A 14811-nucleotide genomic window follows, 5' to 3' on the forward strand; every position below is an offset into this window, starting at 1 on the left:
TCTGAGGAGGTAACATATCCACGTATAAACCTGCAAGACTGCTATTAACTCTCAAGTTTTAACACATGACAGCACCAGGGGCTGGGGAGTTTGAGAGGCCTGACAAAGACAGTTGGTCAGCTGCAGGGCTATCACGTTGCACCGTTCCCATTGGGCTCCATGTAAATGGCGCCCCCTGGAGGTGTGCACCCCTGAGATCCTGTCTGTATGAATTGCCTATAAGTTTTTATAAGATACTTTTTTCAAACTTTATATTTTCCAGATACAATTTGTTTTCCAATTTTAATAGTTATAACACACTTCAACTTCATCTGCCATGTAGCCTACAAAAAATCTCCACTTGGGAATACAACAAAATCCCTGATTTCAAGCCTGAGACACAGAGGGCAGGCAGTTGGCAGTCTGCAATCTGAAATTCTTTTTTTCGTCTCCCAGAGAGCTGCATCTGCTAAAGATTTGTAAAAGCTTCCTGACTTTTTGCTACAAATCAGCTGGTTTCTGTATTTGTCTTCTTCTCTGAACAGAGGCAGACATGTTTGCTAGTTTTCAAAAAAGTTTTCTGAGTTACTTGACCATACAGACCTCTAGGCAACAGAAAACAGGCCAGAATCCACAGAGGCCAGCCAGGGCACCTGCGCCCTCACTCAGGCGGCCAAAGCAATGAACCTCGACGTACTTTTCCAGTAATCGCTGCCCCTGAAAAACACACTTACTGCCTGTCACTGTGCACACACTTTTATATTTAAAAGAACAAAACATCTTTGTGAACCCTCTGCCCTACACACACACACACACACACACACACACACACGCACACACACACACACACATGCACACTTCCCTGATTGACACTCTGGGACAAGGAAGAGATCTTAAAGAGGTTAAGTGTTGAAAATAGATTATTTTTTTAAAAAAACTACCTATAAAAAATAGTATTCTCCATTCACCAAAATGAAAGCCTTTCTGAAACGAAGATGCCTCACTTTCCCTGAATATCAGTTCTACTCCATCAGATACAGTGTTTTGAAGTTGATTTTTAAGAGCCTTGGGAATTTGCCACCTGCCTTTGTAATGAAAAGCAAAAGTTAATTACTACCCACTTTTAACTAGGGTTTTGTTAACAATAGTGTTGTGGTTTTTTTTTTTTTCTCCCAAGGCCTAGAATCTGTTTCATGTGACAGGCATTCACAGACAAATCACAGGGAAAATGCAGTGTCCTTTCTCCACAAAGTCACTTTCACTGACCGGCCGGGAAGACAGCATCTGCTCCTTGTTGTCTGTTCTATGAGTGGTGAAAGGTTTGCACTGATCCATTAATCCACTCCCCACTTCCCGGGTGCCCCTCACGACCAAGAAGGGAGCTTTGGGAGACAGCTGGGCAGCAATGAGCAACACTGTTCCCTGATAACTGTAAAACAGGCCAGAGAAGCTAACGGGATCACCCAGAAATCACTCACAACCCCAGCCTTTGTCCCTCCCAACTAAGCTAACAATTAGGAAAAAAAAAAAAAAAAAAGTCAAAATAGTGCTCATTCTTAAAAAAAAAAAAAAAATTCCAAAATTCTGTTTATGAGGAATCCTGGAGAAGGTCTATGAGATTAATCCAAGGAGTCTTTTCTCCTTTACATTCAAGGATATCACTTTGTACAGAAAACAAAGTGTTGATGAAAATATCAAACTTTAAACCTCTTTCCTGGCCTTCCTTGGTGGCACAGTGGTTAAGAATCCGCCTGCCAATGCAGGGGACACACAGGTTGGAGCCCTGGTCCGGGAACATCCCACGTGCCTCGGAGCAACCAGCCTGTGCGCCACAACAACTGAGCCTGCGCTCTAGAGCCCGCGAGCCACAACTACTGAGCCCGTGAGCCACAACTACTGAAGCCCACGCTCCTAGAGCCCATGCTCTGCAACAAGAGAAGCCACTGCAATGAGAAGCCCACGCACCGCAGTGAAGAGGAGCCCCTGCTCGCCGCAACTAGAGAAAGCCTGCGCGCAGCAGCAAAGACCCAACGCAGCCGAAAAATAAATAAATAAATTTATATATATTACAAAAACCTCTTTCCTTAAAGAATTTCTGCCCCATTAGGTTTGCAGATGCATTTCACAAAAATGCTTTAAAACGGAGCAAAAAGGAGCACTATTGGGCATTTCGGCATCTTCATTTATGTCATTCCAGAGACGGCATCACCCCGATCCCAAATCTGTTCTCAGAAATGTGTGCAAGAAAATTCTCTGGGGACTCAGGGGAACCTGGATAAAGTGTGCTGGCTCCCTGCCAGGACAAAGAATAAAATAATATTCTGTTAAAAAGTTGGGTTTTGGGGCTTCCCTGGTGGCGCAGTGGTTGAGAGTCCGCCTGCCGATGCAAGGGACACAGGTTCGTGCCCCGGTCCGGGAAGATCCCACATGCCGCGGAGCGGCTGGGCCTGTGAGCCATGGCCGCTGAGCCTGCGCGTCCGGAGCCTGTGCTCTGCAACGGGAGAGGCCACAACGGTGAGAGGCCCGTGTACCGCAAAAAAAAAAAAAAAAAGTTGGGTTTTTTTTCTTTTCTCTCTCTTTCTTCTTTTCTTGGAGGGGAGTGTTTCTGCTTTTCATTGTGCATCAAGTCCCTGAAGATCACAAGTAAATCCCAGACATTAATGTTGATGCAGTCAGAACAGGAAGTATTAAACACCAAAGCAAGCAATGAAGTTGAAAAGATTCCCACCTTAGATCATACTGGGCTGTGCTCAGCTCTTGGAAGATGCTTATCTTACTGATAAGGACCTGTCAGGGAGGAGTGATCAGACTGTGTTCCACAGAGTCCTGAAGATGCAGTTTGGGATCAGGATGCCGGGACCAGTGGCAGCACCGAGGGGTGGCTTAGGAGGGAAGGGCCTTGAACACCATAATCTGCATTGAGCCACACATCCAAAAGCTACCCCCCAAAAAAATACAATCTAAGGAAAACCAGTGGACTTGTTATACAAAAGCAGCTTCAAAGAGAGGCCCCTGGCCACCTTTAGGGGCAGCTGACAACCCCTAAAATTCCCCTAAGAAGACAAGGTCAGAGTCTCCAACCCACCTTCCAACTAGAGACTGATTTAGTCTCCTGCTTTGCACATTCGGTTTAGGGATTATTTCCTTCCAACAAGGAATCCCAGCAAAAGAGCTTTGCTCCAGGTTCTTGCCTATACCTTGCCCTTGGCTATGAGATGGGCAACTAACAGCACCTTCTACAGCTCTAGTCTTCTCCTCCACAAAATGAAATGGTTCAACTCTAGACCATCTCTAATGGCCCTTCCAAGTCTAAAGTTTAGAATCTATATCACCAAATGTTTCAAATGAAGACAATGACAACTGTCTCTTCAGAGGCGACTATTGGCCCCCAGGGACCTTTGCTGTTTAGAACTTTCCAACGGGCTTATATTTAGTTCAGAGACAACAACATTGAAAATAAATGAGGAGGGGCTTCCCTGGTGGTGCAGTGGTTAAGAATCTGCCTGCCAATGCAAGGGACACGGGTTCGAGCCTTGGCCCGGGAAGATCCCACATGCCGCGGAGCAACTAAGCCCATGCGCCACAACTACTGAGCCTGCGCTCTAGAGCCTGCGAGCCACAACTACTGAGCCCATGTGCCACAACTACTGAAGCCTGCGTGCCTAGAGCCCGTGCTCCACAACAAGAGAAGTCACGACAATGAGAAGCCCGCGCACCGCAATGAACAGTAGCCCCCGCTCACTGCAACTAGAGAAAGCCTGGGCACAGCAGTGAAGACCCAACATAGCCAAAAATAAATAAGTAAATTTATTTTTTAAAAAAAAGAAAGAGGGCTTCCCTGGTGGCGCAGTGGTTGAGAGTCCGCCTGCCGATGCGGGAGACACGGGTTCGTGCCCTGGTGCGGGAAGATCCCACATGCCGCGGAGCGGCTGGGCCCGTGAGCCATGGCCGCTGAGCCTGCGCGTCCGCAGCCTGTGCTCCGCAATGGGAGAGGCCACAACAGTGAGAGGCCCGCATAGTGCAAAAAAAAAGAAAGAAAAGAAATGAAGAGACTATTCCAATGAAGTGGGGTTTTTTTAATTAAAATAAATCCATGGGATGTTACTTATAATTCTTTACTCTTGATATGAATGTCTGAAAAACAAAACACCAACACTGATCTAGACTGTAATTCAGCTTTACTTGCTTTATCTCCCAGAGCTGTTCTTCTTTCCTGGAACTAAGGCATATTTTATGAGTTAAAATAAGGCGAGAGAAATAGTAGAAACTAGCACACTCTACACCAATTTAAAAGGTCTTTGATTTTCATTTAGTTGATAGTGCTGACTTTATCTGTTTTCAAGAATTTTTTTTTTTTTTCTGGATTAAACATGAGAAACGGGCAAGAAGCAGAGTAAGGAGAAACAAATACTAATGGTTTTACCATGGCTCTGCTTCTGGCTTGGCTGTTAACTAGTTGTGTGGTCTGGTGCACATTACTTAACCTTCCTGAATCTCTGTTCACTCATCTGCAACATGTGGATAACACACCGGTCTCCCTTACACTCCCCTCCCAGAAGAGTTAAACTAGATAAGACCAGGGCAAAAGGATGGACATACAGTGTTGGTCCTTTTGATGACTCTCCAAAACAAGGGCATTTGTCTCATTTTTAAAAGTATGGACATTGCCACTAATTAACTGTGGTTGTCAGAAGAGGGACAAATCCTAGAAGTTTCATGCAGGCTGAACCAGGCCCAAAGCAAATCAAGAGTTGTAGCAAAAGTGAGGTTTCTAAAGGTCTACCAAAGTTGATGGTGATTGTCTTCTTTGAAGATAATGGCTTCCCAGTTTTCAGTGTTAAGGTTGGGAGGACACAGTGCTCAGGTGGATGGAGGATTGTGGGGTTCACTACCAGTCAGACCCTAAGGGTCTAACCTCTGGCAAGCTGGGCCTCGTGTCCTCATCCGTCATCTGACTTGGTTAATCTGAATCCTTCCGCTTCGAAACCCTCCTCAATCTAAACCGCCCCTCTGCCTCACTAACAAAGAAGAAAACTACTTCGGAATATGACCTTACAGACACTGAATCATGCTTTGGTCCAAATAAATTACACATTAATTAAGTTATAATTATACATTATATTACAGGCCGAGTCTCCTTTCATTTGCCAATCAAGAAAGGAAGGGCCTCCACCTATACCACTCAAGTGTGATTACTTCACCCCAAAGTTGTAGTTATTTCAGTACCAAAAAAAAAAAAGTGGAGAAAGAGCAGTGCCTGAGGGTTCAAGAAAGCCTGAGAAGGGAAAAAACCAGAATAAAGAGATTTTGTAGGTAGTACAGAATTTTCTAGAGCTGGTTACTTTCTTGACTATCACCTGCAATGGCGGGCATTTCATGCAGTACCAGCATTGCCCCTAGATCCCAAACTCCTCTCAATAAATAAAGTCATTAGGAGGAGACGGAGTGGAAGCAGACACACCTCCAAGCGAGCTACTCCAGCTCATCGCTCAGGGCTGGGCAGAGCTCCACCTTTTCTAGAAAAACTCCGGTTAACCAGTTTCATTCATTTGCCTCTCCCATCGTCCACACAGCATTGTGTGCCGCTTCTCCACGAGATTTACACGGTCTGCCTACCCACATGGCATCCATCCTTCAAGACCTTGCTCAAATGCTATCTCCTCCAAAGCCAACGAACTGCACCGCTCCGTTGATCGCTGGGGTGGGGGCTGATCTCTTTGGCAGCCAGCGTCCCTCGAATACATTTTGTAAACTCGGAGCTATACTTTGATCTTGCCTTGGATTGTACTTGGCTCTTGCCTTAACACTTGCTCCAGACAACAAATGAAGACAAGTCCCCATCTTTCTCTCTCCCAGAGCACCTCGCCCCTTCCCCAAGTAGTGGCTCAAGAACACGTCTGACAGATTAAGTGCACTGTATTTAAACATAAACACGGTTTGGGTCGCCGGTGTCATGTGTGTTGCCACACCAAACCATACTGGTAAGTTTCAAATTGCCTTGATTGGCTTCAAGCTCCCACGATGTCCCTGGACAAGCGCTAAGCAATTGTGAGATCACCAAAGATAGGGAGGCAGAACGGGAATAAAGGAAAGCCGGGGCCTGAATAATCCTCACTGAGTCATCATTTCCTGAAAGATCAAGCTTGAGGCTTGGGGTGGGGGAAGGGGGTGGGGAGGGAGGGGTTCGGGAGAAAGGAACCTGAGCAGCGCGTGGAGGACGAGCCCAGGACAAGCAGCCTCCACTCGCCCTGCAGCTGCGGGACCCGGGAACCCGGATCGGGCCCGCACCCACGTGCTGGAGCGCCCCCCTGTGGCCGCGCCGCAGCCCCCCGCCGTTCCTCGCTCGCCCGCAGAGAGCTCTCCCCGCGGCCCAAGAAACAAGACAGGCAGAAAGTTTTCGACCCAAGCGGTTAGAGAAAGGTCGAAGCCAGGTCCGGGGGCCTCGAAGCGCGGGCGTGGCGGGAGCGGCGCCCAGTCTGGCGGCGATAGCAAGGGGTCCGAGCCCAAACGGACCCCCCGAGGGTTCCGAGGTGCCCCGGAGCGGGGCCCGGGCCCTCCAAATCCCGAGGGCCAAGGGCTTCTCCCTTACCCCAACCTTCCAGCGAAGGGCGGGAGGGGAACCTTGGCCCACGCCAGGTCGGATTGCGCCCCCCGCCCCCAGCTACCAGGGCATGCTTGGGGCTCTTGGGTTTGCTTTATTCATTTTCTTAATTGGAGGGAGGGGGCGACCAAATCCCTTTGGCGTATTCTGATCCCCAGCAATCTGGATTCTGGGTGCCCCCCCCAAACCCACCTGCAGTCCACCGCCCCACCCAACGCCGCCCTCCTTGCTGGGGTGACAAGTGGAAGCAGAAATTCCACTTCCTCCTCCCCCTCCAGCCTCCTGGTTTAGGAGGCAGTTTTCCACCAGGGTTTCCCCGCCGCCCGCAGTGGACCCGCCGGCCGGGAGGCGGAGGCGGGAGGCGCGGCGTCCCGGAGCCTGGGACGGGGAGTGGGCGAGGCCGGGCCCGGCGCGGCGCTTACCTCGGCTACGGTGAGCGGCATGCAGATCCGGTACTCCTTCAGCAGCATGGTCCTGCCGGCCGCGGACCCCCGAGGCGGGAAGAGGGGGGCTCCTGCAGACCAACAAGGCTGCCGCACAGGCGCAGGGCAAAGCGCCCGGAGCCCCGTGCTCGGAGCCGGGCGGCGAAGCAGCCCCGGCGGTGCGCTCAGGTCCTGGCTTCCTCCTCTCCGCCCGAGAGCATGTCAAGGCTTGGGTCCTGGTGTTCGCGGCTCCCCCGCCTCCTTCCTCGCCGAGGTCGATCCGCCTGGAACGCGGTGTTGCAAAGTCAGGCAGGGAGGGAGGGAGACCCACTGGAAACCGCTCTGATCGGCAGCCCGGGGCAGTAGTAGCGGGCGCCAGATCAGGACATGCCCGGCAGCGGGCGAGGGAGGAAAAAAAAGAGAGATTTCCAAAAATTAAAACGAATGCACAAAAGTCACCCGCTCAATCCGCCTCTGAAACCAGATCTGAACCTGGCGACCCCCCTTTTCCGGCCGGTCTGCCCAAGGCTAATGTCACCAGGCACACATTGCAGACGGAGCCAGAGATGCTGACTTTCCAGACAAAGGCTCGATCGGCTGTGCTCCCCGGGCGGTAAACAAGATTTCCTGCTCTTTTTAGGGCCGGTCCCCGAGGCGCTTCAGGGCTCGCTGGGGGAGAAAAGGGAAGCCGCCGCCGCCGCTGCCGCTCAGCTCTGCCGGGCTGGGGCTCCGGGTTCCTCCGACCTCGGCTCGCGGCTGCGAGGGGCGGGCGGGAGGAAGCTGGCGCCTTCCGTGCGCGTCCCCTCCCCCGAGTCCGGATCCCCGAGCGCCGTGCGTGCCCGAGAGTTTGCAGCCACCTCGCCGGGGCCGGAGAGTCGGCGCCGAGCTGCAGTGTGCCTCGGGCCGGGGAGGTGGGTGCGGGAGGAGCGAGTGCGAGCGAAGCTGACATCAGCAGTCGCCTCGGCGGGGAGGGTAGCCCCATCCGGCCAATGGGGAAATGGCAAAGAATGTGGAGGATTTAAACAAAACAGCATGTCTCTCCCGGGCTGCTGCCAGACGGCAGGGCTGCCGCGGAGAGTCGAGGCCGGCCGGCGATGGGGAGGATCGGAAAAGGGGGCTCCCTTCGGCTCCTTTACCCTTTGAATCTGTTCTCAAAGGTACCCCGGGTGCCACAGTGCTCTGTCCAGCCACTCTGGGTAGCTTCTGGGTCCAAGGTACAAAAGTGCCCCTTGACCTTTAGAGAAGGTTTTTACAAATGCCCACCGAGAGCGTTTTCACTTTGGTCCGGTAAGCAAGACCAGCGCTGGAGAGGCGATGGGATTTGGGAGCAGGAGAGCAAACCCTTGCCTGGTTTCCTAACTGGTTTCAGAGCAGGAATCCAGAAACTGGAAAGTGCAACAATGTGAATGAAAATGAAATCCAAACAGAAAGACACACAAACCAGGGGGAACGTGAACCAGGCATATAGCCTTTTGCCTCTCCTGGCCCTGCTCTGCAGTCTGACTGCAGGCTTCGCAGAGCAGCAAGAATAGGTTTTCCTGTCAGCACTCCCAAGTTCAAAAAGTCACAGTGAAATGTCAGTGAAAATGCCTGGAGTGTTGGTATTTCATCCATATTAAACAGATCCCTCATTTTAACCACAAGAGGCACATTCTTCAGTTACTCAGGAAGCTGCATGTAACTGCTGAAGTCTGTTTTTCATTTGTCTGGTATTTTTAAGCTTGTTTTTCTGAAAAGTTGCCGGATGAAAAATGCATCAGTTGCCTCTTTGCAGAATAACCTGCAAGCATCATCTTTCCTCAGAAAAAATATTCGTGCTCTAAGATCCTGCAGCTCCTCACAGGATTTGGATGGCGATACTGATGGCCTCAATCTTATAGTATTAAAAATTATGAGTAATAAGTAATTAACCAATATAACTATGGTGGGCTGGGCTAAAATCATCCAGATGGCTGGAGAGAAATTAAAACTGTGTGAACATGCTACAAAGGCTGATAGAAAAATGACACCCTCTATCCAGCTTATATTCTAGGGAAAAACTATTTTTTTAGATAAATGCTTCCCAGAGTTGGCTTAGAAAGAGTCACAGCAACTAATTAAAGCTAAACCAAATTCCTCGAGGTGGAAAATCTAAATCTGATACTGTACTGCTGAATAATAACACATGAAAGCCTGTGATACGCAGAGGAAGCTCAAGCTGTTTTTCTTTTTCCTGCTTCTTACTAAAACACGCGTAGTGGCTTCATTTCTGCCACTTAAAACTCTTCCCAGAGGCAGCTAGGATGTATTGGCTAGCCACACCTGCGTATGCAAACAGGACATCAGGGTATGTGGACAAATTCCTGGCTTTCCTAGATGTTTCCTGACATTGATTCTGCAATGAAGTATTTTACTGATGAATATTACGGTTGAGGAACTACTTATCCGAATCTCGCAAACTGCAAATTACCACATATATGCTTCCGTCCTTTCCCCTCTGCTAAGCTGACCTTTTCCTTGGACTTTTCCTTTTCAGTCAGTCCGCACGCCTGGTCACGTTACCCTTGTTCAGGCAGAGCTCCAATCCTGCTGCCTTCAAAACCTTAGTGTTCTCTGTGGTCTAACTGAGCAAGTTAAAATTCCCTGGCCGGAGGATCAAGGCTCTGAATCTACCTTTCCCACAGGGCCCCATCAACCCTTCCCCAGCCCTACTCCAGCCAAATGAAAAAACTCTGTTGTCTAGAGGAGGGCTCCACTTACTGCTTTTGCCACTGCCTTCACAGAGAATCCTCTCCCACCCCCTCCCTCAGGACACAATTAAGCAGCGGGGCACTGACAATCTGTGTTGTTGGAAAGTGATTCTGATGGTAGTGTGTTGGATGGGTTCGGACAGAAGGATACCAGAGGCCAGAGGTTTATATTACTGTAATTCTAAAGGAGACAAATGGAGAGGGTCTGAATTAGACAGAGAATGACGAAAAGACGATGAAGGTAGAAGATATGGATAGGACTTGGGAACCGATGGGTTTTCTCTACAACAGTGCTTGGGGGAGGGGAGGGGAGGGCAAAGGGAGCTTATTCATTCATAACTCATTCACACAAGGGAGAAGGGCGCCATCTACTGGTCAGACACTTTGCTTTAAAATGTTTTAAGTCGCCTCGTCAGCAAGAGTCTGGCGAGAACGGTGTCTTTGTTTCTTTTCAACCAATGGAGTTCGCAATATCCGTTTCCAAAGAGCCTTGAAGGTGCTGCTATCATCACTATGGATGGTAGCGATGTTCTATTAACAACGTACGCTCTACAGTTACAGATCATCACATATTAAAAAGTGTGGATGGGGAGCAAAGGGCAGGAAGAAGAACCAAGAGTAAAGTTTCCAGTGAGGAACGATGCGACCAAAAGGAAAAGAATATTAGCCTACTCGTGTCTACGACAGCATATATTCTCAGATGGGTGACACCCTCTGAAGGCAGGGGTTCTCAGAACGCGAGATGGGGGAGGTGTGCGTCTCAATCAATCATCTGAGGAGCTGTTCAACCCATTGCCTTCACCCGAATTCTGTTGACTCACCCCTCCCCCACATTGAAACCTCTTCCCAGTTTGTGTGAAAAAAAAAAAAACAAAACTGTAGGGTTCTGTCTGTAACTAGGATCTGAAAGAAGAGTGTATCAACAGACTTCGTGACTCTTCATATTTTATTCCAAGAATATCCCTGGTACTTTTAAAGTAAGCTATTGTGTGGTTCTTTCCATCTTCCTACTTCCTCCTCACTAGATCTAAAGTCTGTGGGTTCATCAAGGCCCAATGAGAATCCTATCTCCTACATGGAGCCATTCTAGATAACTCTTTACCTTTCTAGACAACCCAGAACACTGATCTGGACTGTTCATTTTGGTTCTGGTTTGTATGCCAGTGTGGCCTTTATATACATAATGTCATAGCCTTTACCTGAAGTGTTTCACTTGTTCTCCAACTCCCCAACATGATGGTAAGCTTCCTGACGAGATAGACCATGTCCTATTGTGTCATCTGGAAAGTGTAGCCTGGTTTGAGGGATATTGTGGGTACCCAATAAAGGTCTATTAGATGTATGCATATGAGTTCGGGATTCTCGACCCTGGTACTATTGGCATTTGATAACAGATAATTCTCTGCTGGGGGATCACTGTAGGATTCAGCAGCATCCCTGGTCTCTACACACTGAGTTATCAGTAGCAATCCCACCCACCCACCCACATACATTGCCAAATATGGGGATGGGTGTGGAGGGGGGAACTGCTGCAGTGCAGAATCACTGTATTATGTAACATTCATTAATCTTATCTAAATGGGTAGCTACTCGAAAGAAGCTTTTGAAGAGACTGAACTTCAACTTGTTTTAGAGCTAAAGAGAGAAGGAACAGAACAAAACTGTTACATCACGGCTCTTTAAAGATGTCCCCTTGGGGCTTCCCTGGTGGCGCAGTGGTTGAGAGTCCGCCTGCCGATGCAGGGGACACATGCCGCGGAGCGGATGGACCCGTGAGCCATGGCCGCTGAGCCTGCGCGTCCGGAGCCTGTGTTCCGCAACGGGAGAGGCCACAACAGTGAGAGGCCCGCGTACCGCAAAAAAAAAAAAAAAAAAAAAAAAGATGTCCCCTTCTCATTCCCATGCTCTGCTTTCTATTAGCCAAGTAGCCCTTGATAAAGGGCTTAACTTTAACCTCGATCATTTGGTTACGGTAATGTCTACCAAGCTTTTCTATTGTAAAGTGACTAGTTTTCCCTTTCCATACTCTATTCTTTGGAAGGCAGTCTTGAGGTGTAGCCTACACCCAAGGGAGCAGAGCTAAACCCCACCCCCTCAAGGGGAGGGTATCTACACACACAATATGGTATCCTGCAAGATGTGTCCTTTCTCCCTCATTTGTGTGTTCATTCAATTATTTATTTATATCAGTGTGGACTCAGGCATATTTCTTCTCTACTTTGAGTTATAATTCAATACGACGTTGTTTTTGTTGTTCATACTGGTCCAGCTTTGGCCATTGGTAGCTCTTCCGGGTCGGTTCCTGCGTCCTTTTGACATGCACCTCCCCCTCTTTAAGGGCGATTTTTGAAAAAGTTACACTTTGCAATTAATTTTTCTTTTATTAAACATTATTTAATTCCAGAGAAGGCTATGTCTATATATTCCTCTGTCTGTGTGTGTGTGTGTGTGTGTGTGCGTGTGTGTGTGTGTGTTTTAAACACTTTATGTCTAACCTTGTTAGGTCCTATGCAAATGTTAAATTCGTTCTTAATAAAACTACTCAAAGCAAGTCCTGAAGCAATTCTTATGTGTAGACCCATTTATCAGGCCTCTATGAAATACGGAGAATGCCTTTCATGTGGAATTGCTTATAGCTGTGCAGTAAATGCTCATAAAATAAAGATTAACTGACAATGATGTGGTACGAATTGTTTCACACGGGAAAAAAACCTGGAGGATCCGTGTCCAAAAGTATGGCTTTGTCTTCTTCTTTTTAAAATAAATAAGCTATAATGAATTTTATGAAGATTTTACTTTTTATTGCATTACCTGTTTTTACAGAACTTGGCAAAACATTGGAATATTTTGAGATGAATTATGAGAGGATCTGTAACCTATACTCACTGGAGAGAAATTTGAGTGATGAAAGAAGACGTCCTCCTTGACCCTGAGTATCCTTTAAGAGGAAGTAACTGTGCAACCATAACTTACGGTAACTCTTTAATGCCAAAGTATATTTGACCTAGTATCATCAAATGATGTCAACACAGATCCAGAAATAGTATTTCTTAGCTATGTAGTGCCATAGAGACGTCATGGAATTTGACTTTTTGCGGAACATTTTAAATGTCCCCAGAGAGAAGAAGGAATTATGTTTGCTATTAAGAGTATGTAACCGTTTATATCAAAACCCCAGTTTAGAAATTGCGTAGGTGACTACAGTGCAGCTGAATAATGGCCCCCAAAGACATCAGGCCCTGAGCCCTGGAAACTGAAAATGTTACCGTATTGGAAAAAGGGTCTTGGCAGATGTGGTTAAGTTAAAGACTTTAAGATGAGATTATCATGGACTATCTGGGTGTCCCTAAATATAGTCACAAGTATCTGTGTAGGAGAAAGGCAGGTGGACATCTGACACACACACACACAGAAGAGGAGAAGGCACTGTGACCATGAAAGCAGAGGTTGGAGTGATGAGACCACAAGAGCCACCAGAAGCTGGAAGAGGCAAGGAACAGAGTGTCCCCTAGAGCCCCCAGAGAGAACATGGCCCTGCCATACCTTTGATTTCAGCCCACTGACACTGACTTCAGACTTCTGTATTCCAGACCGTGAGAGCATCAGTTGTTTTTGTTTCAAGCCACCAAATTCATGGTTATTTGTTACAGCAGCAAGAGTAAATGGATATAATGACTTAGGTATGCCTTTACTCACCTGACATTTACCCAAAAGATAAAATACAGCATATTTTTCTTTACAGAATGATTCATAACAGACTTGAAAATATCAAGTTCTCCCATTGCCTTTAAAATAAGCAATTTATAAAAACAAATATTTTGGAAATTCCCTGGTGGTCCAGTGGTTAGGACTCGGCGCTTTCACTGCCCGGGTTCAATCCCTGGTCGGGGAACTAAGATCCTGCAAGTGGCTCGGCCAAAAAATATGTAAGTAAATAAATAAAAACAAATATTTTACAAACAAAGATTTTACACACATTTCAGGAAGTTTTCTGTAATGTAAGCCCCGTGACTTTCAATACCATCAGTATGTTAATGCCTCCTAACTTCAAATCTCTAGCCCAAATGACTCCCTTTCATTTGACGTTTGTATATCCACTTGCCTTCTCAGCATCGTCACTTGGATACCCAATAGGCACCTCAAATTAACATATCCAAAACTGACTCCTGTCCTTTTCCCTCTGACTTTCTTGTCCCTAGTCTGCTCTATCTTGGCAAACGGCAACTCCATCTTTTCAGAGACTGAGCTCAAAAATCTTGCAGACATGTTTGACCCCTTTCCTCTCATAACCAGCCACAAGTCCTATCTTGGCTCTATTTTCAGATTATATCCAGGATCTAGCCACTTCTTACCACTTCTACTGCCTGCTCCCTCGTCCAAGACACCATCATGTTCCTCCTGCGTTATTGCAAAAACTTTCTAACTAGTCTCCCAGCTTCTGCCCAGCGGAAAACAGCTTCTGTCTCTTAGGAAATAGAGTGACTCTTTTACTATGTAAATCAGCTCCTGCCACTCCTTTGCCCCAATCTCCCATTGGCTCTCCATCTCACTCAGATTAAAAACCAAGTCCTTCTAATGGTCAAATTCCCTTAAACCTCATCTCCTACAACTCTCGCCCTTACTCATTCTGGTTTTTAAACAAGCCAGGCGTGACCTGATTGCTCTCAGCTCGGGGTTCTTGCTCCTGCCTCTGCCTGGAATCTTCACCCCCCCAGCGACCTGCAAGACTCCCTTACTTCAGGTCTTGGCTCACTGGCGATGCCCTATTCGAGCACTATCACCCCTGGCACATGTTTACATGTTGACTTTGTCTTCCTCCCCATTAGAATGTTCACTTCACAAAGGCAGGAACTTTGGGTCAGATACGTGCACAGCCAATAAGCTGAAAGTGCCAGAAATGCCAAATATGAAAAAATATATATACCAATGTAGTAATTAATATATAGGCACACTATTTTCAATAATTAGTATCATAATATATATTACCATGGTTCTTTCTTTTTTAAATTTTTATTTTATTTATTTATTTTTATTTTTATAGATTTATTTATTTATTTATTCTTGGCTGCATTGGGTCTTC

At 47.3% G+C, this 14811-nt stretch overlaps 1 protein-coding gene across 2 annotated transcripts in view; it reads right to left on the reverse strand.

Moving 5' to 3' along the window:
* The window catches only part of PITPNC1 (phosphatidylinositol transfer protein cytoplasmic 1), a 259452-nt gene extending 251478 nt beyond the window's left edge, over nucleotides 1-7974 (reverse strand). For both annotated transcript variants that reach the window (XM_067022241.1, XM_059047030.2), the window contains exon 1: nucleotides 7003-7974. Coding sequence is in view for 1 of the 2 variants with exons in the window: in XM_059047030.2 (XP_058903013.1) it covers nucleotides 7003-7050 (48 nt within the window). In the remaining variant the exon portion in view is untranslated. The remainder of the gene's footprint in view (nucleotides 1-7002) is intronic.
* Between the last annotated feature and the right edge of the window lie 6837 nt (nucleotides 7975-14811).

The sequence above is a fragment of the Kogia breviceps genome, chromosome 19, assembly GCF_026419965.1.
Source record: "Kogia breviceps isolate mKogBre1 chromosome 19, mKogBre1 haplotype 1, whole genome shotgun sequence".
NCBI classification, from domain to species: Eukaryota; Metazoa; Chordata; class Mammalia; order Artiodactyla; family Physeteridae; genus Kogia; species Kogia breviceps.